The sequence below is a fragment of the Ochotona princeps genome, chromosome 3 (assembly GCF_030435755.1).
Source record: "Ochotona princeps isolate mOchPri1 chromosome 3, mOchPri1.hap1, whole genome shotgun sequence".
NCBI lineage: Eukaryota > Metazoa > Chordata > Mammalia > Lagomorpha > Ochotonidae > Ochotona > Ochotona princeps.
Genome location: NC_080834.1, coordinates 85,124,726 through 85,151,162, shown reverse-complemented (window position 1 = coordinate 85,151,162; position 26,437 = coordinate 85,124,726). Strand labels below are relative to the sequence as shown.

Below are 26,437 nucleotides of genomic sequence, written 5' to 3'. Positions count from 1 at the left end.
TGTTTTGTTTTGAGGTTTATTTATTTATTCAAGAAGAGCTATGGAGAGGGAGAAGTAGAAAGAAGTCTTCCATCCTCTGGTTCTATCCCTAAGTGGCTACAATCAGATCAAAGCCAAGAGCTTTCTCTCGGTCCTGCACATGTATGCCAAGGGCCCATGCACTTGAGCCATCTGTTACTTTTCCCAGGTCAGTAGCAGAGAGCTAGATCAGAAATGAAACAGTCCGGACACTGGCCCCGGAATAGGAAGTAGTAGGCATTACAGGCGATAGCTTTACCTGCTCTGCTGTAACCCCACCCTCAATTTAGCAAGATTAAACTACAAACCTCTGTCAAGGACTTTCAGAGCAAAGAACCTGTGACTCCGTGTTATATACTATAGATTCTTCCAACAAAATAAACTTACTTTAATTCCTACTGCTCTGATTTTAATTAAGGATGATACATGTAAAGTGAGGAAAATGTTGAAAAACAAACTGGAAGTAGAGAGAAAATTAAAATTATTAATTCCAAAATAACCACTGTGAGCATTCAGAATAATCACTTTTTAGCATTTTATAAAATGTAGATTTTTTTAATTGCCTTTGTAAAAAAAAAAATATTTATTTACTTGTTTGAAAGGTAGAATGCAAAGAGAAAGGCTTCCATCCACGGGTTCACTCCACAAATGGCCACAGTAGTCAAGCCAAAGCCAGGAGCCTAAAACTCCACTGGATTCTCCCACACAGATGGCACGAAGTTCAGGCCATCATCTACCGCTCCATTAGCAGGGAGCTGAATCAAAGTAGAAAAGCTGCAACTTGAACAGGCACTCCAATATGAGATGCCCGTCCCTCAAGCCCACTATGCTATAAGCACTGTCTCCACCCCCAAAATCTTTTTTCTGACATACACTGCTAATCCTGAAAAATAAAATAATGATTCAAATTTTTTCTATTAATGTTCTAAATGTATTTCTTGTTATTGGCAATATACTTAAAATTGTATTTTATAATAACATTAGGAATTTTGCTGTTTTACATCATAAATGTCATAAAACATTTTTATTCAAATTGTTCATATGTTCCCTTTACAACTATGTCTGTAATCAGTAGAACTACGTTTTGAACCATGCATCATAATCTCTTAGGTTTACATTCTTTTATGTTTTGACATGAAGCACTTTCTTTAAAAATTTATTTTATTTTATTTTTTTATTGAAAAGTCAGATATACAGAGAGGAGGAGAAATAGAGTGGAGGACCTTCCATCCGATGATTCACTCCCTGAGTGGCCACAACAACCAGTGCTGCGCCAATCTGAAGCCAGGAGTCTGGAGCCTCTTCCAGGTCTCCCACATGGGTGCAGGGTCCCAAGGCTTTGGGCCGTCCTCCACTGCTTTCCCAGGCCACAGGCAGGGAGCTGGATAGAAAACAGGGCCACTGGGATTAGGACCAGCACCCATATGGGATCCTGGCACATGCAAGACAAAGACTTAGCCACTAGGCTACCACGCCAAGCAAATGAAGCACTTTCTAAATCTAAGAACAACACTGAATAAACTACAGGCACCGTTTACATAATAACTTTAATCTCTTTTGTACTATTGATATGTTTATTAACCACACAGAATAGCTTTACAGGATTGCTTTTCTTTTTTTAAAATATTTATTTATTTTTATTGGAAAGCCAGATTTTACAGAGAGAAAGATCCTCCATCCGCTGGCTCACTCCCCCAGGTGGCCACAGCAGCCAGAACTGAGCTGATCTGAATCTGAAGCCAGGAGCCAGGAACCTCTTCTGGGTCTCCCTCATGGGCGCAAGGTCCCAAGGTTTTGGGCCATCCTTGACTGCTTTCCTGGGCCACAAGTAGGAAGCTAGATGGGAAGTGAAGCAGCTGGAACACCAACTGGTACCCATATGGGATCTTCTCGCATGCAAGACAAGGACTTTAGCCACTAGGCTAACCACTCCGGGGCCCACAGGATTGCTTTTAAAGTAACCTCTAAAAGGCAGCAATACAACACTTCTCATTGTCGAGCATTAGGAATTAGTAAATTAATGTTAAATTTCTTTTCCTGTCTGTATCACATCAAATTACCTCAGTGTTTCACCTGGGATTGATTGTTTTGCTTTTGTTTTGACATTAACAATCTTTTCTGAAGCATACTCTTTGTTCACTGTAAACTATTAAGAAAAACCTTGTCAGACACATTTCTTGGGAAAACATAAAATACAGTGTGAAACTAGTAATGTATAGACTTTGGAAAATACTTCTTATGTTAAGGCTGTTTGTTATGTACTTTATAATATGTGTATCGTGTGATTATCAAAAATGAAATACTTGGGCCCAGTGTTAAGCAAATGATTTAAGTTTCCAGTTGTGATGTTAGCATTTTATAGTTGAGTGCAGATTCAAATCCTGACTATTCCACTTTTGTTCCAAATTCCTGCTAATGCACCTGAAGGCAGTGGAAGAGGACCTAAGTGCCTGGGCCCTTGGAATCCATGTAGGAAATCACATCACCCAGACCATAGCCCTGTCCATTGTCACTATTAGGAGAGTGAACCATTGAATAAAAGATCTCTGTCTTTTTCTTCTCTGTCTCTGTCTGTCTCTCCCTATCTCTGATGGTATAAATCTTTGTCTTTCTTTTGTCAAAAACAATTTTTATTAATTTGAAAGTCAGACATACAAAGAGGAGGAGAGACAGAGAGGAAGATATACCTTCTGATGATTTACTCCCCAAGTGGCCTCAATGGTCAATGCTGAGCCAATCCAAAGCCCAAAAGGCCGGAGCTTCTTCTGGATCTCCCATGCAGGTGCAGAGTCCCAAGGCTTCAGGCCGTCCTCCACTGCTTTCCCAGACCGCAAGCAGCGAACTTGTTGGGAAGCGGGGCTGCCAGGACACAAACCAGCTCCCATATGGGATCCCAGCACATGCAAGGCAAGGATTTAGCCCACTAGGCCACTGCACTGGGCCCTAGTGGTATAAATATTATTATTATTATTATTATTATTATTATTTCATTTAATGACACAGTTTCATAGGCTCTGGGATTTCCCCAACTCCTTCCCAAGCTCTCTCCCCATATTGATGGTATAAATCTTAAAAATAAACACTGACATGAAATCCAAGAAAGAGTAAACATATTAAAGTGAGCAGTTCAGTGGCACTTGGTACATTCACAGTATTACACAACTACTTCCTTTACCACGTTCCAAAAGAACTTGCTCCTAAAGAAAACCCTGTTGCCATTCAGCACTGACTCCACATTAGCCCTCCCTGCAACCCAATTTGCTTTGCATCCTTAAGGATATTGTACATAGTATGTGTTATTCTGTGTCTGGCTTCTTTAACTTAGTGTGTTTTCAAGGTTCATCAGTGTAGCACATTTCAGTACTTCATTATTTTTAATGGCTAAATAGTATTTTTTATTATATGGATTTACTCTTATTTACTTGGTTGTTTCTATCTGTCTATTGTAAATACTGTGAGCATTCATGTATAAATGCTTCATACATGAAAAATATAATGCAATTTACGTGTTCTTGAATACATATAAGACAGATAAAATAAGAAATAAGTTGGCTTAAATTTTTAGAATATGGTCTTGAAAATGCTGAAGGACTTTGAAGAGTGAGCAGGTTAGCTAGCTACAGTTAGCCAACTGTACTGCCCTTAAAACCCTCAACATTGTTATAATACTTCACCTTTGATACATACCTTTTTGAAGTAAAGGTTCAGATTAAAGAAGAATAGACAATTCAACTCCAACTTATCCATACATTTAGTGTTTATAAAAATGTTTAAGATTAATTAATGAGTTTAAGGAATATTTAAACATTTAATATTTCCCTAGTATATCAGATATATATATATATGACTATCTGAATGTGTATATTTTTGAGAACTTGAATAGTGCATGCATATTTGGATATGGTGTGTTTATAGAACATGTAGAGTCTTTGTAACTATGTGATTCCATGAATATCAGAGACAAAGATGTACATTATTGAATCTTTGTATTTGTTCTAGCAGACTCTATAAGTATACCCTTGAAATTGTTTTTTAAGGTTTATTTATTTTTATTGGAAAGTCAGATATACAGAGAGGAAGATCTTCCGTCCACTGATTCACTCCCCAAGCAGCTGCATATGGGATCCCGGCATTGTGCTAAGCAAGAACTTTAGCCACTAGGCTACTGTGCCAGACCCTGAAATCACCTTTAGTCAAGCTAAATGTATTAAGTTGAAAGTACCTTCATTTTGATATCTGGCCTCTTTTATTATTTTTTAAGCAATAAAATGTCCTATATTTGCAGCCATTCTGAAACCAGGCTAAGATCATATTAATAGTACTTTCTCCACGAGTGTCTAATCACTGTTGGTTCTCAGTTTTTCTGTGAGAAAAGGTTTTTTCTCTGTGCAGGGAAGAGGTATTCTTCGGTGTCATTCTAGTTGATGCTCTCTGTTCTGGTTTTACAGCAGTGATTCCAGGTAGTGTTTTTGTTTCCTAATGCAGAAATGTGGCTTTTGTCCATATGTAGCTTTAAAGCACATGCTACTTGACAGTAAATAATGAATAATCAGAATGAAACATTAATTCAAGGGGTTGAAGTGAAACCAACGTTCAGTTGGTAGTGCAGTCAAAATGCAGAAGTAGAAACAGTTGGGAGGGTTTGGGAGCATCTGCTGTAAGCAGTGTTAAACACTCTTCTGTCTTCAAAACAGATTTTTAGTGAAGTCTACATTAGTGTTCCCCAGTTAGATAATCCCCAATCTACATGTAGTACATGCTCAATAAATGTTTAAATGAATGACACATACCACTTTGAATAAACGTGGTACAAAGAGATTTCAAAAAGGTCATGGATAAAATGAAAATAAAAGATAATGTGAAGCTTCCATGAACTTTTGGAAACCCTGTTGATTCATGCAACTACTGTTTAGGAGACATTTCTAATGTTCCCTTTAGTTGCTACTGTTGTTTTATTTTATTTATTTATTTATTTTAATCTGCTTGCTTATTTGAAAGAGTTGCAGAAAGAGGGAGAGACAAATATTTACTGTCTGCTGGTTTACTGCCCAAATGGCCACAACAGTTGGACTGTGTCAGTCCAAGGTCAGGGACCTGGAACTTCATTTGGGTCTCCCAGGTGGTAGCACGGGTCCTGGCTGTTGAGCCATCTTTGCTGCTTTTCCAATCACATTAGCAGAAAGCTAGATTGAAAGTGGAGCAGCCAGCACACAGATCAGCCTTCAGCTGTCAGTGTTGCAGACTGTGGCTTAACCCCTTGGGCTAACCGGATCCTGTAGTTGGTATTTTGGTTAAAGTTAACTTGCAATAAACTAAACTCTGAAAGTTAAGCACTTTGTATAAAATGTAGTATTTAATTAAAATATCACTTAGAACAGAACTAACCAAAATTTTAAGGTTTGGAACTCATGTTAGTTTATCCTACTAAATATTAGTTAGTATTACTTTATAATCACAAGAAGTGTTTGTGTGATCAACCAGAAGGAGAGAGGTGAACAGAACAGTGTGAGATCCTCTGAAAGCCTCAATCAGTAGACTGGAGGAATATTAGACCTTGGTTTTCTGGTAGCCAAACTTAATTGTCCTCTCACCCATGACCAATGGTATTATCTGCATCTAGATATTGGAAACCAGGACAACTTTTGACACACCTCCTTTTCTTCCTTTTTTCTCATTAAACCTCAGAGATAGAATACAAGTGAATGAACCTGAGGAAGCAGCTGGGATCAGGAAAATTTTAACAATGATCGTTTTTCTTATTCACTGATTGTCTATTCCAAGCCTGGAAAATACTAGGGAATAAGTTGTTTAATATGTCTTCTCTCCCATTCCATTATGCACAATCCCCTAGTCCTTTTTTTTTTTTTTTAAGCCAAAGTTAGCATTAAGTTTTGTCAGTTGAAGATCTTTCAACAAACAGAGTCCTCCTGAGGACCTGGCAAAATTGGTTTAACCCCAGTTGCAACCACCAGCTGATCGGGGTGATGGACTATGCTGGGCCCAGTACTTGCAAGCACACACAAGAACCTGGTCTGGGAACACCTCAGACAAAGTTTCTTTGGGGATCTCCCCAATCGAACTGCCGGACTCAGAACTCTAACCATGAAAAGACAGAGGACAGAACAAATTGGTCAGCTACCTCAGCCATATGTTGGCAGTGAAAAACTGGGCAAACATAGACTCTAGGGTGGACTGTGTCAACCAGTGGATTCTTCAGTGACCTGGTTGTGCTTGGAGTGGCGAGATTGGCAGCAATTCATATCTGTTGAACTGTCAAAGCCACTTGGGCAAGACCCTCGGAGCATGCCCCACATTGGGGACCTGGGATGGGTGGGAGACTGGATGGGGCTTCTCCCTTTGTCTCCCCCTTTACCCCAGATACATGAAAAAGAATGTGGAAATAATAGTCTTGCCCACTTTCCTGTAACCCTTGAACCTTTTTGCCCTAATTAGCTAATAAAGATTGTAAAAAAAAAAAATGGTTTAACCTGAAGTCTACTCCTCTGCCACTTAGCTGCATTTTCAGAGAGAGTGGTAACTTTGTAGTGATTTAAAGAGTGGTATCCTAATACCTAGGCCAGAACTTTGGGGAACCGTTGGTTTAACTGAGAGTTAGGATAGTTGAAGCACTCAAAAAGCAACATGTAGACTCAGCAGATTTATGGATGTCTTAGAGGAGATAGGCAAGTGTGTTCAGAGAAGAAAGCAGATGATAAGAGAGAAAGGAGGTTCTAGAAGGCAAGTTTATACAAGAAAGTAGAGGGCCCGACATGATAGCCTAGTGGCTAAATCCTCACCTTGCATTGCCTCTGGATGCCACTTTGTGTCCAGCTGCTTCACTTCCTGAATCATTCAGCTCCTTGCTTGTGGCCTGGGAAAGCAGTACAGGATGGGTCAAGGCTCTGAAAGCAAGTCAGTGTTATAGATTATCTTAACAGGAGCTTTATCAAAATGCCTTAACCTTCTTTTTCAAGTTTTCTATTAGATGTTGGGCACATGATCAAAGAGCTCTTTCAGTTTGGATATGCCACTGTGCTGAAGCTGAACGTCTTTCTTTCTTGCCAGCTGATTGGTTCAGTTGTTCAATCCTATTTCTGTTGACCAGAAAAGGATAGTTATCTTTTTGTGTGTCTGTTCTGGGATCTGACGTACTCTTTAGTACTATTGGATGGATATGTGGGTAGGTGCATGAATTTTTAAGAAGACTTTCTGTTTTAGGGTCTTTAATTAATTGGGATAGTAAGTCTGGATTCCTTGTATAGGCTAATAAAGAATACAATGTACTGCCCCTATTGTATGTATTCCTTGGGTCTGCCATGACTGTTACCAAACAATTGTGTTGGCTTCCTAGGTATAAAATTATGGGTTAAAATTGCACTGACTTAAGCTAAAACTGGCATAGGATCTCATATTCCTCATTGAGAAGCAAAACCACCACTAGATAGGATTGTGAGAAAACAACATCTCTTAGAACCTAAGAATTAGTGCAGTGATTTTTCCAGTTTCTGTCAGTTTTAATCTATTCTTCCTGTTAATCTTTCATAAATCATGGAATAAATTTATTGCTTTTGCCTTCCAGAATCTGATATCATTTGGTATCTGGTTTAGTATCAGTTCTAGTATTCTGGTACCAAGTTGTATAAATCAGTGTTTATTGAAAAAAAAAAAAAAAGAACATTTGGTGCAGCTGTTAAATGCCATTAAAATGCTATTATAGAAATTTCTCTCTCTCTCTCTCTCTCTGCCTTTGTCTCTGCCTTTTAAATGAAAATAAATTCATTTAATTAAAAAAAAAATCTGGCTGAACAAAAATATTTACTGTTCTTGCCAGGACTTGGAGCTTCTTCTGGGATATTGAAAATGTTTTGGAACTAGAAGAGGGTAATAGGTGCACAACATTGTGAATATACTAAATGCCAGTGACTTGGCATTTTGTTAGTCTTTGTTTATTAATTAAATTTATCAATCGGGTCATTAGTTGATCTTATTTTATGTGAAATTCACTTTACTTCATGCTATGTCTTTAGATTATCATAATATACAAGTATAGCTCAGAGAATATTTTTTCCCTGGTCACAAAATTATTCCTTCAAACCATGACACGTTAGAGCCAACATGAATATCACAGGTTAAATGCTGGAATGGCAAGCAGTCAGCTTGGGAGACCAGACAGTCATATAACCTAAAGCTAACAACACCCGCTTCTATTTACATGATTAGCTCACTGTGTATCAACATCTAATGTTAGAATAGTTCCTTAAAATTCCCATGCAGAACTTTGTACTTGTTGGAGGGCTGGGAAAGGCAACCTATATTCAGTTGACAGAACTTTTTTTTTCATATACAAGTAAAAAGCCTATTTCAAACTTCCAAAAGGTAACAATAAAAGATATTCCCAAAATACCTTATCCTCCAATGAATTATAAAATTTCTCCAAACAATGATTAGATGTTCTTTAAAGAAGGCAAAAGGCTTAAAATGTGGCTTTGAATTTCCTGGGTTTTAAAGATATTCTATTTTAAATAAAAGCAGTGAAACTTTAAACAGGTGTTTCTTGAATCCTCTTTCTAGTGGTATTTACATGGTTCTTAAGCAGTTTGATGGGTTGGTCTTTAGATCCAGTTTTCACATGCTTAGAGACACAGACCATACTCTTTCTCTTTTTGCTATGACTTCAAAAGCCTCAGTTGCTATAGCCATATTCTGCCAGAGTACAGTGGGAAGAACTAATATATTTAAGTCCATAAAAAAGCAGAGCATGTCTTACTAATATGCTAAGCCTCAAACTTTTGGCCACTGCTGTTCCCCAAGATATCTCTAGTTCTCAGACATAACTTAACATCATCAGGGAGTACCCTAATTATGCACCACAGTGTTTCTGTGAACTTTCTGTGAAAGTTGATGGCTAGTTCATTGATTGAGTTATAGATATGGGTTAGTCATGTGTTCTTTTTCCGTGAAACTGTTATCTAAATGTAGTAGTTTACGTTTAGTGCTACCAGTGGGTTTAGAATGAACTATAATAACATTTTTGTCTTACCTCTTCTAGAACTGTCAAGTAATCCACCTTTGGCTACCATCCTTATCCCTCCTCATGCTAGAATTCAAGCAGCTGCTTCAACCCCCACAAATGCCACAGCAGCCTCAGGTAAGGACACTTAAATGTCTTCTGTTTAAAAAAAAAAAAAAAAAATCACCATTTCATGTGATGAGTGTGAGCATTTAATTCTCACATTTTAAAAACATGGTGCAGGCAAATGAGTAAATATGAATAAAATGCTGATATTTTACAAAAAACATAAAACAGTTACACAAATATTTTATATATAAAGTATATAATATGAATATCTTACTAAATTCTGTTACCGTAGTTATTTTTACTATGTGTCAGTGAAATGCTTACAGCAGAAAACTATGTGTACAGGTATGTTACTGAATGCCTTCCTAGTAAATTATATTGCATTAGAGAAATTTATAAAAAGTATAAAATGTAAGTTGGTATAATTTCTATTCATTTGGAAAGGCTAAAACTGAGATTTAGATCAGGATCTGACTAGGCTCCAGTCTCTTAAAAGTATATCTTCCATGAACTCCCAGGTTAGAGCTAGGTTGTGCTGCTGGTCCCTTAGCCAGATGGTAGTGGGGCCTTATTCTTGGAGACTTATTGTCACTGGAGATACTCTGAAAACACACAATCCTTCAGTGAGTTAAAGTTTCTCCAACCAATGACTAGATAAAGAAGGTAGAAATTACAATAGGTAGCAAGGTTAAAATCTTATAATTTGCTACCTATATTCCCCTACCACCAGCACCAGCAACAACAAAAAAAATCAGATGGCAAGGACTGGCTCTTATTTTAATTATATCCTATGTCACATTGAACCAAGATGGATTGAGACCCATTTTTATTGAGAGTGTTTTTTGCTGCAGGAGATAGACTCTGAGGAATAATTCATAGCACTCAACAGTAAAGATCAGATTCCATCTGTTGTCTTTTTTTGTTTAAATTTGATCTTAATTTTCCAATGAAGATTACAGACACCTCATTCTAGTCCACGTCCTGCCTTCGACATAGGAAATACTGTAAAGAAAGGTCTTTTTTCTAGTTCAAAGTCCATCGTACATGTTGCCTTTGTTAGCATCTTACTTGTTTTCTCAATCTGTAAAGTAGAAATGCAGATCTAAGGTAATGTAAAAATCAAAGGTGTGCTGAAATGTTCTTTAAATTATTCTAAATATAAATATGCTTTCTAATAAAACTATGCCTTATTCAGGAAGAAAACACAACTGTAAATGAGCTGCTGATTAATATAATGCATAATGTCCCAGGTTGGGTTAATTTGGTTGTTCACAGCATGAAGCCGATACTAACTCTGAATCTATACACTTCTTGAACTTCTTTCCAAAGTATTATTGAATTGCTTGAGACTTAATAAACACATGATAATTATGATTGGTAAGTTTCAATAATTTGAAATAATTTTTCTTCGTGTGAGTTGCCTGCCAAACTCATTATTGATTTAGCCTGAAGTTTTGGGTAGACTGTCTTCCTGATAGAAGCCTGGTATAACCTAATTTACATGTTGCTTTGGAATGAATTATAGCATTCACAAAAAATCGTACATTATTGGAAGGATATTGTTACAGCAATTAAAAATCAGAGTTAGTTAAAAGTGGAAACTGACATTACAGTTTTACTGAGAGTTTACTCCAAAATTTACAGGGTATAAGGAATAGTAATGGAGGCCAGAAATAGAATTATTCACAGAATATAAATTTTGATCACCAAAGATTTCTTGTATTACTTTGAGATGTTCCTAGTGACTAAATGAAGAATATCTGTTAAACTTTCCAGTTGTGGAAGCAGGCATTTTTATAGCAGGTAGGATGCTGCTTTAGATGCCTGCATCCCATATCATAGTGCCTGGGTTCAAGTCCCAGCACAATTGCTGATTTCAGTTCCCTGCGGACAAATATCCTGGGAGGTAGTATGAATGGCTTAAGTACTTAGATGCTTGCAATCCTATAGGAGAATTGGGTTGAGTTCCCAGTTCTATTTTTGATTGTAGCGTAGTCAACGGTACTGTGTGTTTATTCAATAAGTCGGTACGTAAGAGACCTGCTGGTGGTGTCTATGTTGTACTCTTTCTCTATATCACTATGCCTTTCAAATAATTTTTTCTAATCCACCACTGATTAGATAAAAAGTGTTCTGGTGTCTTAAAGAAGTAATATTTATGGCCCTGCTGTTCTGCTTTAAGAGCTCAGATTTTATTTTAGTAAATGAACTTCTTATTAACATCCTAACATTAAATGTAATAGTTTTATATGAATATATTATTTAAATGCCCATTGAAATAAACCTAAAGCATGATACCATAGTAGTCATAGTTAAAGGAAGATAGTTTTCTTTTTTTTTTTCTTTGAAGATTTATTTATTTTTATTGGAAAGCCAGATATACAGAGAGGAGGATAGACAGAGAGGAAGATCTTCGGTCCGATGATTCACCTCCCAAGCGGCCGCAACAGCTGGAGCTGAGCCAGTCTGAAGCCAGGAACCAGGAGCTCTTCTGGGTCTCCCACATGGGTGCAGATTCCCATGGCTTTGGGCGGTCCTTGACTGCTTTTCCAGGCCACAAGCAGGGAGCTGGATGGGAAGCAGGGCTGCCGGGATTAGAACTGGCACCCATATGGAATCCCAGCGCGTGCAAGCCAAAGACTTTAACCACTACATTATCACACAATGCCCGAAAAATAGTTTTCTATGGGGCCAAAGTCATGAAGGCCAAATAGTACTTCAGAAAATGTTCATCTAGAGCAAGTGATTTATGACCTCAATAACTGTATTTAAATATACAAGTATGTATATTTTAAATAAGAATTTGGCAGTGTCAGTTACAGTGTTTACAGAGACTTTAAAGTTTGTATGTCCTCTGTTCTCTTAGCTTCAGTTTTCTTATCCATAAAAACAGAAATAGTAAATACCTGTAGTAGAGTTGTGAGAAGAGATATAAACTGTACAAAGTATGCAGGACTTTTGCTTGATCATTTTGACTGTTAGTAAAGGAAGCTGCTGCTACAATTTTTAGTTATTGTTATTGCCAACCAGGAACAGAACCAGGCATGTCAATAAATAAACTTAGGCATTGGAAGGCAATGTTGACTGTCTTCTTCTTGGACCCTGCACAATGGCTAAGTGGCTAAATCCTCAATTTGCAAGCACCAGGATCCCATATGGGCGCCAGTTGGTGTCCCAGCTGCTCCACTTCCCATCCTTGTGACCCTGCACTCATGTGGAAGACTCGAAGCTCCTGGCTCCTGGCTTCAGTTTGGCTCAGCTCTGGTCATTACTTCCATTTGGGGAGGTAAACCAGCTGATGGAAGATCTTTCTCTTTTTATAGATCTGGTTCAGCCTTGACCGTTGGCGGCTACTTGGGGAATGAACCAGTAGAAGGAAGACCTTTGTCTGTGTCTCTCCCTCTCTATCACTGCTTCTTTCAAATAAATAAATCTTCAAATTTGTTAAACCACTAATTTAGAGGAAAGTAGTCATCCCACGATGATGTATAATCAGTTACTGGAAACTTAGTACAAGAATGAGCATGTGTGTTTATGACACCAACTGTAAGAAAATGTATTCCTTTTCACCCTGCAGTGAATTCCCTTACAGCTTCTTCCACTCTGTAATCCTACCATGGGGATTGTTCAGAACCAAACAAGTCATTTATTGATGGCTGATGTCCTCTCACTATTAATGACCATTTTCTATACTAAAGCTGGATATTTTCTGTTTCTATACAGTTATTTACCACCTGCACATTTTATAAACATATCAATGTTTTACCTCTATGCAGCTAATTTTATTAATATGTCAAAGGATAAATCAGAGCCTACTATAGGTGTTTTGTCTTTCCTCAAGTAAGAGGGGATAGTTAAATGGAACTAAACAAGTTTACCAGCTATTACTCTTCTGTTGGTCTCTGAGTGATTGATTACCTCTTATTTACTTAACTATAGATTGACCTTAAAATACTGATTTATATATAAATCATACGAAAAATTTTGTAAAAGGCCTTGCTGCTGTCAACAAAACTTTCAGCCTTTTTTTTTTTTTTTAATCAAACAAGATAGTCCAAGGTGAACATTATGGGCTTTTGTCTCAGTGATTTAGACACCACTGAGAATACCCTCTCTTCCTGTATTATCAGAATCCCTGAATTCCAGTCCCAGCTCTGCTTCCAGTTCCATCGTCCTGCTAATAATGCACACCCTAAGGGAGTGCCAGATAATGGACGACTTGACTGTTTTGGTCTCTGCTCCTCACGTGGGAGACCTAAGTGGAGTTACTGGTTCCTGTCTTCAGCCCCTAGCTGTTTGGGGCATTTGGGAATAAACTAGTTGTGGGAAGGTCTCTCTTTCTCCTTCGCCCTCTCCCTCCCTCCATTTGCATATCTGTCTCTCTCTCTCCCTCCTCCCTCTCCTTTCCTTCTCTCTCTCCCCCTCTCATTCCCTCCCTCCATTTACATATCTCTCTCTCTCTCTTTCAAATAAAATATATAAAATTTTAATGTGGCACTGTCAGAGTTGGGAAATAAACTTTTTAAAAGAAATTTCTAGTGCCTAAATATTTGTGAACTATATATTTCTGTAATCTGTTTTAGATCTGCTTTGTAGACTATGGATTCTGAATTTTAAAAACATTTGAAATGTATAAATTGCCCTCATTTTCTTAGGTTGCATTGGTTTATTAGGATTTTTGTTATATCCTTTCCAGGTTGAGAACCCTTCTAACAGAAAAGGGAATCATGTTAAGCAGTGGATAAGGTCTGTCTTCTCTGTCATTTTACCTGGTCAAGGAACTTAACTTTTTTCATCTTGTTTTGAAAAGCTTTTGCTGTTTAAACCTATTCTGGCCTATTTTTACAGGTTCACATTGTTACTTTCTATTTTTCCTTGATTATATGTGCCCTTTACAAATTTATATATTTTTTAAATTATGGATTCATCAGAGAAAACTTTTAATTGGTTCTGCTACATGTAGTTCCATTGAGATTATATGCAATTACTTGATCAGAATTGTTATCTATAATTTGTTTCTTGTCCATTATTAGGTTATTTTAAGCACTGCAGCTGTAAAATAATACCCATTTATTTTGGTGAATTATTATTACATCTGTCTTGCTGAAGTCTGCCTCAGAGTTAGTTATGACCAATAGCCCCTATTCCTTATTATAATCAAGTTTCACCTCAAAATTCCCCTTAACCTATCATTAGTACTTTCTGGTTGGGCAGAATTAAGCTCAGAGGAATTTCTGCCATTGTTTTTTTTCCACCATTTTGAAGAGGTGAAATATTAAAAGCAAATTAAGTCAGTTACTGAGTGCTCACTTTTTTTAAAATGAGAGTTGCCATCCTTCATACCCTTGTTAGATTCCCTATAAGCCAGTTTTACAAATGTGCCATAAGAATATATTCTTAACTCTGTTGTAGAATATGCAAAATAAGTCCTCACTGCTCTTCTTCATAACCCTTCCCTTTTTGTTTTCTGTTTTTCTTAACTCAGATGGGAATGTGGAATTTCCTAGAAGTACAACTTTTTTTTTTGAAAAATAGGAATTTTTCTCTATTAAACACATATACAATTATTTTAGAAAGTAGAGATTTGTCACCTTCTTACTTCCAAAAAATAGTCAGGGGTACTATTTATATTTGAAATTAGTCTTTATATGACTGAACAGATACATAATACCTTTAGAAATGTGTTTATGCTATTTTGAAGGTAAAAGGTTGTGGCTGTGAAATATTTAACTGATACTCTTAAGACTGTATCGTAATTTAATTGTTTATGCTTGGACGTTTGGATTGGTGTTCAAGATTTGTTTTGTTTGGTTTTTGCTAGAAGAGGGGGTGAGTTATTGCTTTTGAGAAATGTAAAGAAAATATTTTTGCATAAGACCATGCTTATTCCCTTAAATTTTTGCAAGTAGAGCCAAAAGATTAGAGGAGTTTTTGAAGCCTTTGCTACGTGTTGTCGGATTGCCTTGTAGAAAATGTGTCCCAGTTTACATCGTTCCGTACTACTGCAAGTTCTTCTATCTTCCCATTGCAAGAATGCGTTTGGGAGTATGCACGCATGTAAATATTTTTAGGCATTAAACAACTTGATGACCATGTCATGTTGCTGCCTTTTGTAATTAAAGTGCTGCATCTATTTTCTCATGTTGACTGTGCATCTGAAATAGACTTCTATTTCAGATTATTCCAGTATGACAAACTCACCTATATCAATAACAGTTTGATCCCACTTCGTGTGTGTGCGTGCACTTGCACGCAGAATATGTTCTTTCTGTTAAGTCAAAAATTTTATCTGATGTTTTCCTTTTTCCTCCAAAAGTACTTTCAGAACCTTTTGAACAAGTTGGCAAATAGCCTCTCAAACATTCTTCTGGATGTTTAAGTGTTCCCTTAGTTTCTTGTGTGAGATCACATACTTTTACTTACTTTCCTTCTTTATTCCTCAACGGGGGGGGGGGGGTGTTTTAGGGTTTATTTACTAAAAAGGTGGAGATGTGGAGTGTCTTTCTTCTGCTTTTTCACTCCCAAGTTCATGTAGCAGCCAGGGCTGGGCCGGACCAAAGCGGAGAGCCAGGAACCTCTCTTTCAGTCTCCCCGTGGGTTGTAGAGCTCTAGGAACTTGGGCCATCATCCACTGCCTTTCCAGGTACATCAACAGGAAGCTTAAACAGAATATCTAAATCTCACTGCTGGTTTTACAGTGACTGAAGGCCACTTTGATATCTTGTTGCAGCTTGTTTTCCTCAGAATAATATGAAAGGAGAACTGGTGGTTGTCTCCCTCATTGTGCACACAGAATTGCTAAAATAATTATAGGTATTCTAAAAATAAAAGTAAAAATTATTCCTCCTCATAATTGGCATTTTATTTCAATAGTATGGATATTATTTCAATGTATATTTATATATAAATATGCATTGCAAATATGCTATTTATATTTAACATATATGCTTGGAGTATATTTTCATTCTGGTAAGTATTGTTTGTTCATGCTAATTAATAACACTAATTTCCAGGACATTGTTTTATAGTGCAGGCATTTCCAATTAGAAGAACTTGCATAGGAACATTCTGAGCTAACTACATAGTATAAATAGTATATTTCAGGCTGCCAAACTGTTGTCTCTTAGAGAACTTGATTTATCACGAGACGTACCTGGTTAGTTGAGCTTGAGAGAGAACAAAATAAACTAGAGAATTGTATTATAGTTAATATTCTCAACTGTACAAGCTACTATGTAAAACACAAAAGATCTAATCTAGTATACCCAAAGTATGTCTTTTTACTAACATACTAGTATGGAAGTATATATTGTGGGAGGAAAATATTGTAGTGTAGTGGGGTAAAGCTGCCATCTGTGTTGCCAGTGTCCCATGTGGACACTGATTTGTGTGCTGGTTGCTCCACTTCCATGCCAGCTTCCTACATGATCTGGGGAAAAGAGCCTAATTGATACTGGTATTGACTGGAGAATTTAGATGGTCATTGTTGGTAAAACTCCCTTTAAGCAAATTTTACCTGAGGAAGACCACAATCAAAAATGAAATATTAGACATGATTATTAGAAAAGGCAGTCTTACCTGGCTTTTAAGAGTAGATTCTCATTGTCTCTACCAGCAGTGTCGGGGCACACTTAAATAACAAACTGATTGAATCATAACTTTTTATGAATGACTGTAATATTGTAAAGATATGGGGAAAATAAGTTGGGGGTCGGATTTTGGGGGGAATCCCAGACCCTACATAATTGTACCATAAAATTAAAAAAAAAAAGAACAACATGGATTCTATTCATGTAACCTCTCTTGCCACCTGTTCATATGCTGTATTGGTAAGTTAATAAAACTACATGCTACGGTCAATGTGAACCTAATGAACTCTGATGCCATAATGTTCACATTTACTTATATGGTAAGATACTTGTGAGTAGTTATGGCAGTTTTGCAGAAACTTAATGAATTGAATTGTGATTTGGGGCCCACATTGGGTACAGTGTATTAACTACCACCTGGGTTGCTGGCATCCCTCATGGTCACCATTTCAAATTCTGGTTGTTCCACTTCAGATCCAGCTCCTTGCTAATACTTCTGATTTGAAAGCAGTGGAGAATGACTCAGGTAATGGCTAGAGTTCCAAGCTCCTGCTTCAGGGTGGTCCAGCCTCAATGTTGTGACCATTTGGGGAGTGAACCAGTGGATGGAAGATTGTCCTTTCTTGCTCTTGCTCTCTCTCTCTCTCTTTCAAATATATCTTTTTTTTTAAATGACTGCTCAAGGCTGTTATTAAAAAAAAAATGCTGGTGAACATGTGGGGAAAGGAGAACTCTTACACGCTGTTGGTGGGAATGTAAATTGGTATGACCACTGTGTTAGACAGTGTAGAGATTTCTTTAAAAACTTCAAACAGAATAGCTGTAATATCCAACAGTTCCACTACTGGGTATGTGCCCAAAAGATGTTAAATGATTGTATCAGAGATATGCTGGCTCCACGGATATATATATATATTGCAGCCCTACTTACAATAGTAAGAGACAAAAAATCAAACAAGATCTCCATCATCAGATCAATGGATAAAGAATATGTGGCATGTATACCAAGTAGAATGCTTTTCACTCATAAAAAAAGATCAAATTTGTCGTTTGCATCAAATGAATGGACAAGGAGGACATCATATTGAGTGAAGAAAAAGACAAATACTACATGTTCTCCCTCATACATGATAGCATAAAAAAATACTAAGTCTGAACACAGAATCTTGATTGCTTAGAGACTAAGAGGGATGAAAGTCTGGATAAATGAAAAAGGGGAACCTAGGTGTGTTTCATTAATTATGACAAGTTGTACTAATATGAGTGACCCACAGGGAAAGCTGGGTGTAGTTTATAAATTGTGACGTGTACCGCACTAATGTAAGACATATGTTCTTTGCATAACTTTTAAAAGTTTAAAGGTATTCTTAAATGAAAAGTTTTAGGGGGAAAAAAGAAAACATGAACTGTTTAAATTAAAAGGTATTCATGTTTCTTTCCCCAAAGCCTGAGTTAAATGTATGTGACAGCAGATTGTTTGGGGAGCAAAAACTCAGGAACTTAGAAAATAAGTATTGTATTTTTAAAGTGAATATAGAAATATTTACAGACAGCTAATCCTTCAGTTAAGATTTGCTATGTATCCAGTAAGTCATTTGTGTCTCTAGTACCAAATGTTGCATTTAGCCATGGTGTAGGTTTCTCTGCATAAGAATATGAGGTATCTACAAATCCCTTCAGCCCTAGAAAGACAAAGGCGCCTGGATTCCTTTTGATGTCAAGGATTGTAGCTCCTAAAGAGGTGATCCTTGGAGGTGGCCTGTCCTATTCAAGCCATCTCTCTTGCTCAGGGCTTCTGCATAAATTCTTCAACACAAAAGGAAACAAGTACATTCCAAGTCATTAGATGTAATGACCCAGATGCTGATGCAACCTGATTAACCACTGAAAACAGTTGTTTGCTGCCTACCAGGATACTGGGCCAATCTGGATGTAGTTATAAGCACACTTGAATGTTAAAGGATGCTGTGAAATAATGATAGATCTTTAATGGGAACAGTGGTTAGATGCGACATTGTCATGCTTTCAAAGGACTGGGCAAAATATGTTCTAATGGCCAATATATGTGACTATAAGATGCTAAATTCAAAAAGTAGTTTGTTGCAATAGTGGCTGTTTTTTTTTTTTTTACTAGTTGGCCTATTTTTTATCTGTGTGAATAACAGAGAGTGCATGTACTTAGAAAATAAGCAACTGAGATTTGTTTACACACAGTGTTTCTGCATATCAACACTGATCCATATTACTTTCATTGCCTCCACCCATTCGCCTACTTAAACAGATGGCATATTATCGCACAATTCAGAATTGTTAGCATATTTTCCCACTGTTCATCTGTTTTCAAGTGACCCAGACTGCAACTGAATGATCCCCATTGTAACGTGCACAGATTATGGGAGTCTAACTTATTTGAAGACATTGTCTTTCCTCTACCAGGATCGTGCCAAAACATGAACTTCGCCACAAGCAGAAAGAAATTCGAACTGTGCAGTATTAATTGTGTTTAAAACATTACTCCAGATAACCACTAGGAAATCTACACAGTACACTGTGGTTGTTCTTTGGGGGATATTACAGCATTGCTTATGCTTTCTTGGGACTTTGCATTCACAGATGCTAATGCTGGAGACCGAGGCCCAAGCAATAGTGCTGCTTCTGCATCAGCTTCCAACTCCACCTGAACAGTCCCGAGCAGCCAGCTGCACAGGAGGAACCACCAGTTACTTGAGTGTCACTCAGCAACACTGGTCACGTTTGGAAAGAAAATTAAAAAGAGAAAAAAAAATCTGTTCATTTTAGTGTTCAATTTTTTATTATTGTTGTTGTTCTTATTTAACCTTGTAAAATATCTATAAATACAACAATTTCATTGTATTCTCACTTTGAGGGAAATCCAGGGGTGGGAGGGGTTGTGGGGAGGGGAAAACGGAGCACTAGAACACACAATCTATCTCCCACGACAATCTTTTTCTTTTTCTTTTTCTTTTTTTTTTTTTTTAATCAAAAGTCTGCTGTTGTATACTTTAAAACCAGGACTCCTGCCTCATGCCCCTTCCACAAAAGAAAACCTTATTCTGTGCTGAAAGTTTTTTTTTCAAAAGTGTAAGACATTGGTATAGTACACAGCTTGAAATTGGTTGGGAGCTTAGTGGATATAATTCAATGGGGACTTAAAATGTCAATTGCAAAATTAATCCGCATCCTCGGGTATTTGAAAACCTGGCCTTTGGCATGTTGATGGCAGGTGTGGCAGACAAAAAAGAAAATGTGTATCATTTGTAACTGAGGGAAGTCAATTCAGGTTGAAACTCCAACAGGGAACTTGTTCATCAATTTGGCCAAGATTTTCTGTTCTTAATCAGGGCTGGTGGTGAAGAAGCTTATGTAGGAGCAGTAGCGAGCAGGACTCTGACATGCCGCTCAGCGGCTGGATCTTTGCTTACCTGACCAAAGCTTCTCTCCAAATCATGTTACAGTTTGAACCTAGTGACATGGGAGGAGACAGAGCAGGGTGTTGGGCAGGCCCCTGAGGTTGCAGAGGTCAGGGCTGTGAAGCCTAGACCAGGGACAGATCTCACCACTGTGAAGGAGTTTGGACTGTTTTTCTGCAGTTGTTTCCCTTGGAAAGATACGCTTGAAAGGACATTAGAATTAAATGTGAACTACAACAGTCTACTGGTTTATTTTTCATATTTTATAAACTGAAAATTGAGCTTGCAGAACTTGCCACATTCTACATACGTAGCTCTAATTTTAAATCCAAATCTAGAATCTGTATTTAATTTTCAGCTTTTTTTAACCTCATGCTTTTTAAATTTATTTATTGATGCATGTCAGATAGGCCATGATGATTTTAGATGGTAGGGGTATTAAAAACTACACATCACAATGATAAGCAGTCACCTGTACCTGCTGACTTTATAGGAAAGCTGATTACATAAATGTGTGTATATATGTTATATATACATATATTGAATACTGCCTCTTTTTTTGTTTTGTTTTGTCTATAATATCAAAACTGACTGGTTGAAGCATAAGAAGAATGTTTTTCCCCCAAAACCCTGTTAAGAGTTTTTGTTTCCGTTTTCTTTGTGTATCAGTTCATACTGTAAGAATCCGTCTCTGTTTTTGAAGAAAAAGCAATATTCCTTGGAAAGCAAGAAGGATGGAAAGGTTATGTTTGCAATGAGGAAATAGATTTTCACAAGTTTGTTTTGTACCTTTAAGGTTGACATCTATGTGGGCCTTATATACTCTGAACTGAACTTTCGTCACCTTGGTGCTTACGGGCCATTACTTGACCTATGAATCTTTAAGGCACAATCAGTCGTATTTTACATTTTAAGATCCACATGAGTGATGGCCACCTTTCCCTCCTATCTGTTCCTTTCCCACACACTTTCCAAGGGTAGCCAGTAACTAACTCTAGGGCTGCCAAGCCCAGCCCTAGTTTTTGTGTAACTTCCCTTCACCCTCATCATTGCCACCTGTGGTTGTGATGGGGGCCACACCATCTGGATGGTTTGGAAATGAGTCTCTTGGCAGTCCTCACGCAGGCCCTCACAGCCTGTCCTGCTTCTGACCCGCGGTGGGACTCTACAGCAGCATCGTCCTGCCTGCTAATGGGAACCAGCACCCAGGAGGACAACTGGGAGCCATCTGAGTTTTCACTCACTGTTTAGCTAAACTGGTAGACCACAAAAGGGGTTTCTCAAACCTCTGATTATATCAGAGTTCATGAGAAAGGAAACATACTCAGTCAAACCAAATGAAACAAGTCGCATTTCCGTTAATAGTGCTTCTGAGAGGTAATTAAGATTTAAAAGAAGCCTGAAATCAGAATATGCAACAGCTTAATTCCTTAAAGGGAATGTCTGATAGACTGTCTTCAAAAAAGATCTACAAAGAATCTAAACAAGCAGGACTGTGTCAGAAATGGATCTGTTTTCAGATCAAACTGCCCAGCCAAAAACATTTGGATACAGACAGTACTCTGGACTTGTTGTAATTGCTAGAATCCGTAAGAATTAGTGCTTGTTTAGGAAATACTTCCTACCCCCCTCCCACCCCAAGGAATGGGATAAGAGTTGGAGAAAAGTCCAATGCTTTTCTCTGTGCGTGCGTGTGTGGGCTGAGGTGCATGATGTTTCTTTCTCAAGGATCATGGCAGGATTACAGAACTCTTTTATACAAGTGAGAACCAGGTCTCTGAGTATCTTTCTGTAAATAATAATAGTAAGAAAAGCTCCTCACCAAATTCAAGCTTGTACATTATATTTTCTTCAATGTTTTTAAATTTAAGTTTTATTGTTTTGTATGTAAATATGTGGACCCAGGAACTGTTATTAACGAGCAAAAAGTTACTGTTCAGGGCAGTGATTCTGTTTAATAATCAGACAAAATGTTAGACGAGCTTTTTAAAGCCATATAGTTTTAACTCTGTACAGTAGGTACCGGCCTGTATTATTGTAACAATAACTCTAGCAATGTATAGTGTATCTATATAGTTTGGAGTGCCTTCGCTTCCATGTGTTCTTTTATTTCTGTTTTTCATTTTTGAGATCTAAATTGATTTTCTTGATCCATGTCTTCCCTGCTCATCTATTTTCCCTTTGAAAAAAGAGCTCAGTCACCACAGTATCTTTTTGCCCCTTCCACAGTGAAGTTTCAGTGAGACGCCATGCTCAGGAGCCGGAAGAGGAAACCATGTTAGTAATCTCATTTAAATCTTGCGTTTGTTTTAGTCCGGAGACGCCTGTTTCCTCCTCAGCAGTGACCAGCTTCATTTCCTAGACCGTTCAGGAGCTTAGTGGAGCGCAGAGAGTCCTAGAGGTGAAGGATAGCAAGCAGACCGGGTTTTACTCATCTCTGTGCTAACGGCAGATTCTGAGAGCCTTACGTGCTCACTCTCTACTCCTTACCTACTTCCTTCCAAATGAGAGAGGTAGAAAACTTGTTTTAATAAATGAGAGTTTCGTAATAGCATCAAGTTTTGCTCCATGGGATCCTGAAATGCTACGATGCGATGGCTGACAGTTACTGCCTCGAGTGCTGCCATGTTGACGGAGGACTGTCGTTTCAACAGGGTCCCTCTCTGTGACCATCTACCCACGTCCAATCAGATGTCATTTTAATTTTTAAAAAACAGTTCAATTCTTGTTTGCCCAACATGAAGGCCTTTTTTGAAAGGAAAAGTACTTGTTTTGCCTCCCAAATACTCCATATGTCTTGAGTAGAAAAAATTAAAAAAAAAATTACCAAACCAAAGGTTGCTATTTTTTGAAACGTGTTCATCCCAGCAAGGCAACTGCACCTTCTTTCCAATGACGTGTGTCATTTTTAAAAGTCCTCTTAATTTTTAGACACATACTTTAGGTTTGTGTCTTAATGCAGAATGCCTGACCAGTCATCCTGTCTTCACCAGTGCAGAAGTTTCTAAGAGGACTATTATATTCTCTATCCCTGTGGATATAAAGACACTGGCATTTCACTTACTTTTTTTTCCCTCCTTTTTAAAGGATTTAACTTTGGAATCTTCCAAAGGAAGTTTGGCCGATGCCAGATCCCCAGTGGGGGTTTTACTTTGTTTGAAACAAAAGTTGTATCTTAATTCCCATCATTCGTGTTTGTGATCATCTAATCACAGAGCAGAATACTTTTCTCCCCCATGTAGGAAAATTAAGCTTGCTTTATAACAAAATCTGTCTTTTCTGGTAGATACCTGAGCCACCAGAAATGAGAGACACCTAGAGGCACAGCAGAGTCCCAGCCTGAGGTCTACCTTTGAAAGACTTGGAAAGTAATCCCTGGCATTTGGGTTATTTTCACAAGGATTATATCATTTTATTCAAGTTTGTTGCTCCGTTTTGCACCTCCGCAATAAAAGCAAAGTGACAACCAGAACATAAGGGGTTAGCTTGGCAAAGTAGACTTCCTTGTGTTAACCTTTTTTTTTTTCTTATATCTGTCTACAGGCAGATACAGATTGATATATGAAAATGTGCTTGCCTGTAAAATTTGCATTTATAAATGTGTTGCCGATGGATCACTTGGGCCTGTACACATACCAATTAGCGTGACCACTTCCATCTTAAAAGTAAATCTAAAAAACAAAATTTATTATATATATATATATATATATATAAAGGACTGTGGGTTGTATACAAACTATTGCAAACACTTGTGCAAATCTGTCTTGATATAAAGGAAAAAGCAAAACCTGTATAACATTATTGCTACTTGAATGCCTCTGTGACTGAATTTTTTTCTTTTTAAATATAAACTTTTTTGTGAAAAGTATGCTCAATGTTTATTTTCCCTTTCCCCATTCCCTTGTAAATACATTTCGTTCTATGTGACTTGGTTTGGAAATAGTTAACTGGTACTGTAATTTGCATTAAATAAAAAGTAGGTTAGCCTGGAAATGAAATTAAAATTCACAAGTGTGTGGTCTTTATTTCAGTACACAACCCTCTTTCTCCACCCTGCCTATTTTACCACTGCAATATGTAGTCACACCGCCATCTCTGTTCCAGAGGAAACATGAATCTTTGTTACAAAAATCAAGATAGGAACATCACTTGGCGTGTTTTCAGATGATCTCCATTGTACTGCCAAAAGAGGTGCAGCTTCCATCCCAGAAGCCTTTGGATTTGAAATAGAGGAAGCTTCGCAGACACTGCTTTGAAAAGAAAGAAAACATCCCAAAAAGGGACAATTGTAAAAACATGTAAAAGCTGCTGTCTTTGATTACTGTGTTCATGGTTTTGTGTCACTGTATTTTCTTTTAATTCTCATCCTATTAGTAATGGTCTTTGGGGGTCTCTGTAAACTATATGAACACCACAAACAGTGGGACTGTACCTCCCAGGTAACCAACACATGTTGTGTTTTGAGTCTGCTCATTTCCAGTACTGGATGATGTATGTAAACATGTTATGTCTCTTAGTGCAAAAACAAACTTTTTTTTTAAGGGCTGGTTCACTGTCCAGCCTGACCTAAAGGCTAGATATAAGGTCATGTGACTGCTGCTTCAATAAAAACAAATTTATATTCGATATAGTCTGGTGTTCTTTATTGCTGTGGTGATGGAGTTGACTAATTCCACCAACAGTTGCAAAATAATTAATATGCTAGTGGAGGTAGTGGAGAGATTGGCTCAACAACCAGATAGAAGATGCTGCTTGGGATGGGCTTCCCTGGGCACTGAAGTGGACTTGTTTGGAGTTGGTGGCTACCTTGTTTTGGTCTGGCCTCAGCTCTAAGTTGTGACTGACTTGAACAATATGTTAAGTATCCTGCTAAATACCCATTTTACTTGAAATTCTGAAAGACTTCCTTTTTAGTTTCTAAGTCCTAGAAAGAACTGACCAAACTGCATCAGGCTCATCTCCCAGGAGAGCAACAATAGTAGATGCTGTTTTAGAAAGTAATTAGAAAGGTAGGGACGGAGCCATTGTGGAAAGAAATGAATACAAGTGGTAAGATGGTCACCCATGTTCCATGTAAAAAATCACCCACCCATAAGATTTAGGATAGGATATACAAATGGCAAGTTATCAGCAAAAGACAAGCTGCAGAAGGGCTGGATGAGGACAAGTTTTCTGAAGATAGAACTGGTTAAGTGACATGGATTTATCTGCATTGTTTTCCAGAAACAAGAAGCCACTCTGGACCTTCCGTAACATTTGTTGTTCTGTCCTGCCTGGGCCAAGTAGAGAGGCTGCTGCGTGACTAGCAAATGGAGCAGAAAGTCTTGCTTAGATCCTTGTCCTGAGCTTGGGAGATTGACTGAGCTAGGAGCTTGACTAATAGCAGCCATTGGTGATGTCTGTAAATTAATGCTTAGTTCTACTTGCTCAAAATTTCAGGGACTGACCAGAGTTCTGACACAGCAGGTAAAGCTGCCACGTGCACCACTGATATCCCCTGTGGACACTGGCTCCTGCTAATGGCTTGGGAAAGCAGCAGAAGATGGCTGAGATATGTGGGCCCTTGCTACCCACAAAAGAAACCCAAAAGCAGATAGCCAGTGGAAGTAAACCAACACAGGAAAGATCTATGTGTTTCCCTCTCTCTGTAACTCAACCAATAAATATAAATCTTTAAAAAGTTCAGGTAAGGGAGGAATGAAAGATGTTTGACAATAGGAAAGTGGAGTCTGAATCCTAGTCCGATAAACTTGAGCTGCTCAGAACTACTGAAAAGAAGTATCCATTGTGAGCTCTCCAGTGCATTTTACTGAGAATCTGGAATTATTGCATTTAGTCTTTTTGGTCACTATAAGTCAGGTGTGCATATGAATTCAATGTTTAGGGAACTTGAGTGCTTTTTAAATCAATACCAGGAGATGTGAGTATGCCTCATAAACTCATCTTAAGCTAGCCTTACCCTCATCTTTCCCTAGCTTAGGTCTGATATTGTAAATTTGGGCTCTTGAATGGGTAACAGTGAAGTTGCTTTCATGAGTGAAGGGATATGCATATGACCTACAAACACAAATGATATTTCTAAATTGAAACTTACACTTCGGAATCTAACTAGACAAAACCAAGAGCGAAAGCTATATAATTTGAAAAGAGGAACTCTTTCTTCCCATCAATTTCTTTTCTAAAAATGAATCTCCTTTCTAAAAGGAAAGGCTGCTAAATCTGAAGATGTGTCAGGGAATGTGTTGACTTGCTTTGTTTTCTATTGATGATTTCTTAGGTTTTCAGTTTGGCCTGCTTGAAAAAAAAAACGGTAAAAGTTA

At 37.7% G+C, this 26,437-nt stretch overlaps 1 protein-coding gene across 4 annotated transcripts in view; it reads left to right on the top strand.

Moving 5' to 3' along the window:
• The window catches only part of GSK3B (glycogen synthase kinase 3 beta), a 167,498-nt gene extending 145,577 nt beyond the window's left edge, over nucleotides 1-21,921 (top strand). For 3 of the 4 annotated variants that reach the window (XM_004577874.4, XM_004577875.2, XM_058661948.1), the window contains 2 exons: nucleotides 9,068-9,166; nucleotides 19,300-21,921. In XM_004577874.4, the coding sequence (XP_004577931.1) occupies nucleotides 9,068-9,166; nucleotides 19,300-19,367 (167 nt within the window). In that variant the 3' untranslated portion in view covers nucleotides 19,368-21,921. Of the gene's footprint in view, nucleotides 1-9,067; nucleotides 9,167-13,793; nucleotides 13,844-19,299 lie in introns of all 4 variants that reach the window. The other variant, XM_058661949.1, reaches the window with a different exon arrangement.
• Nucleotides 21,922-26,437: the final 4,516 nt, after the last annotated feature.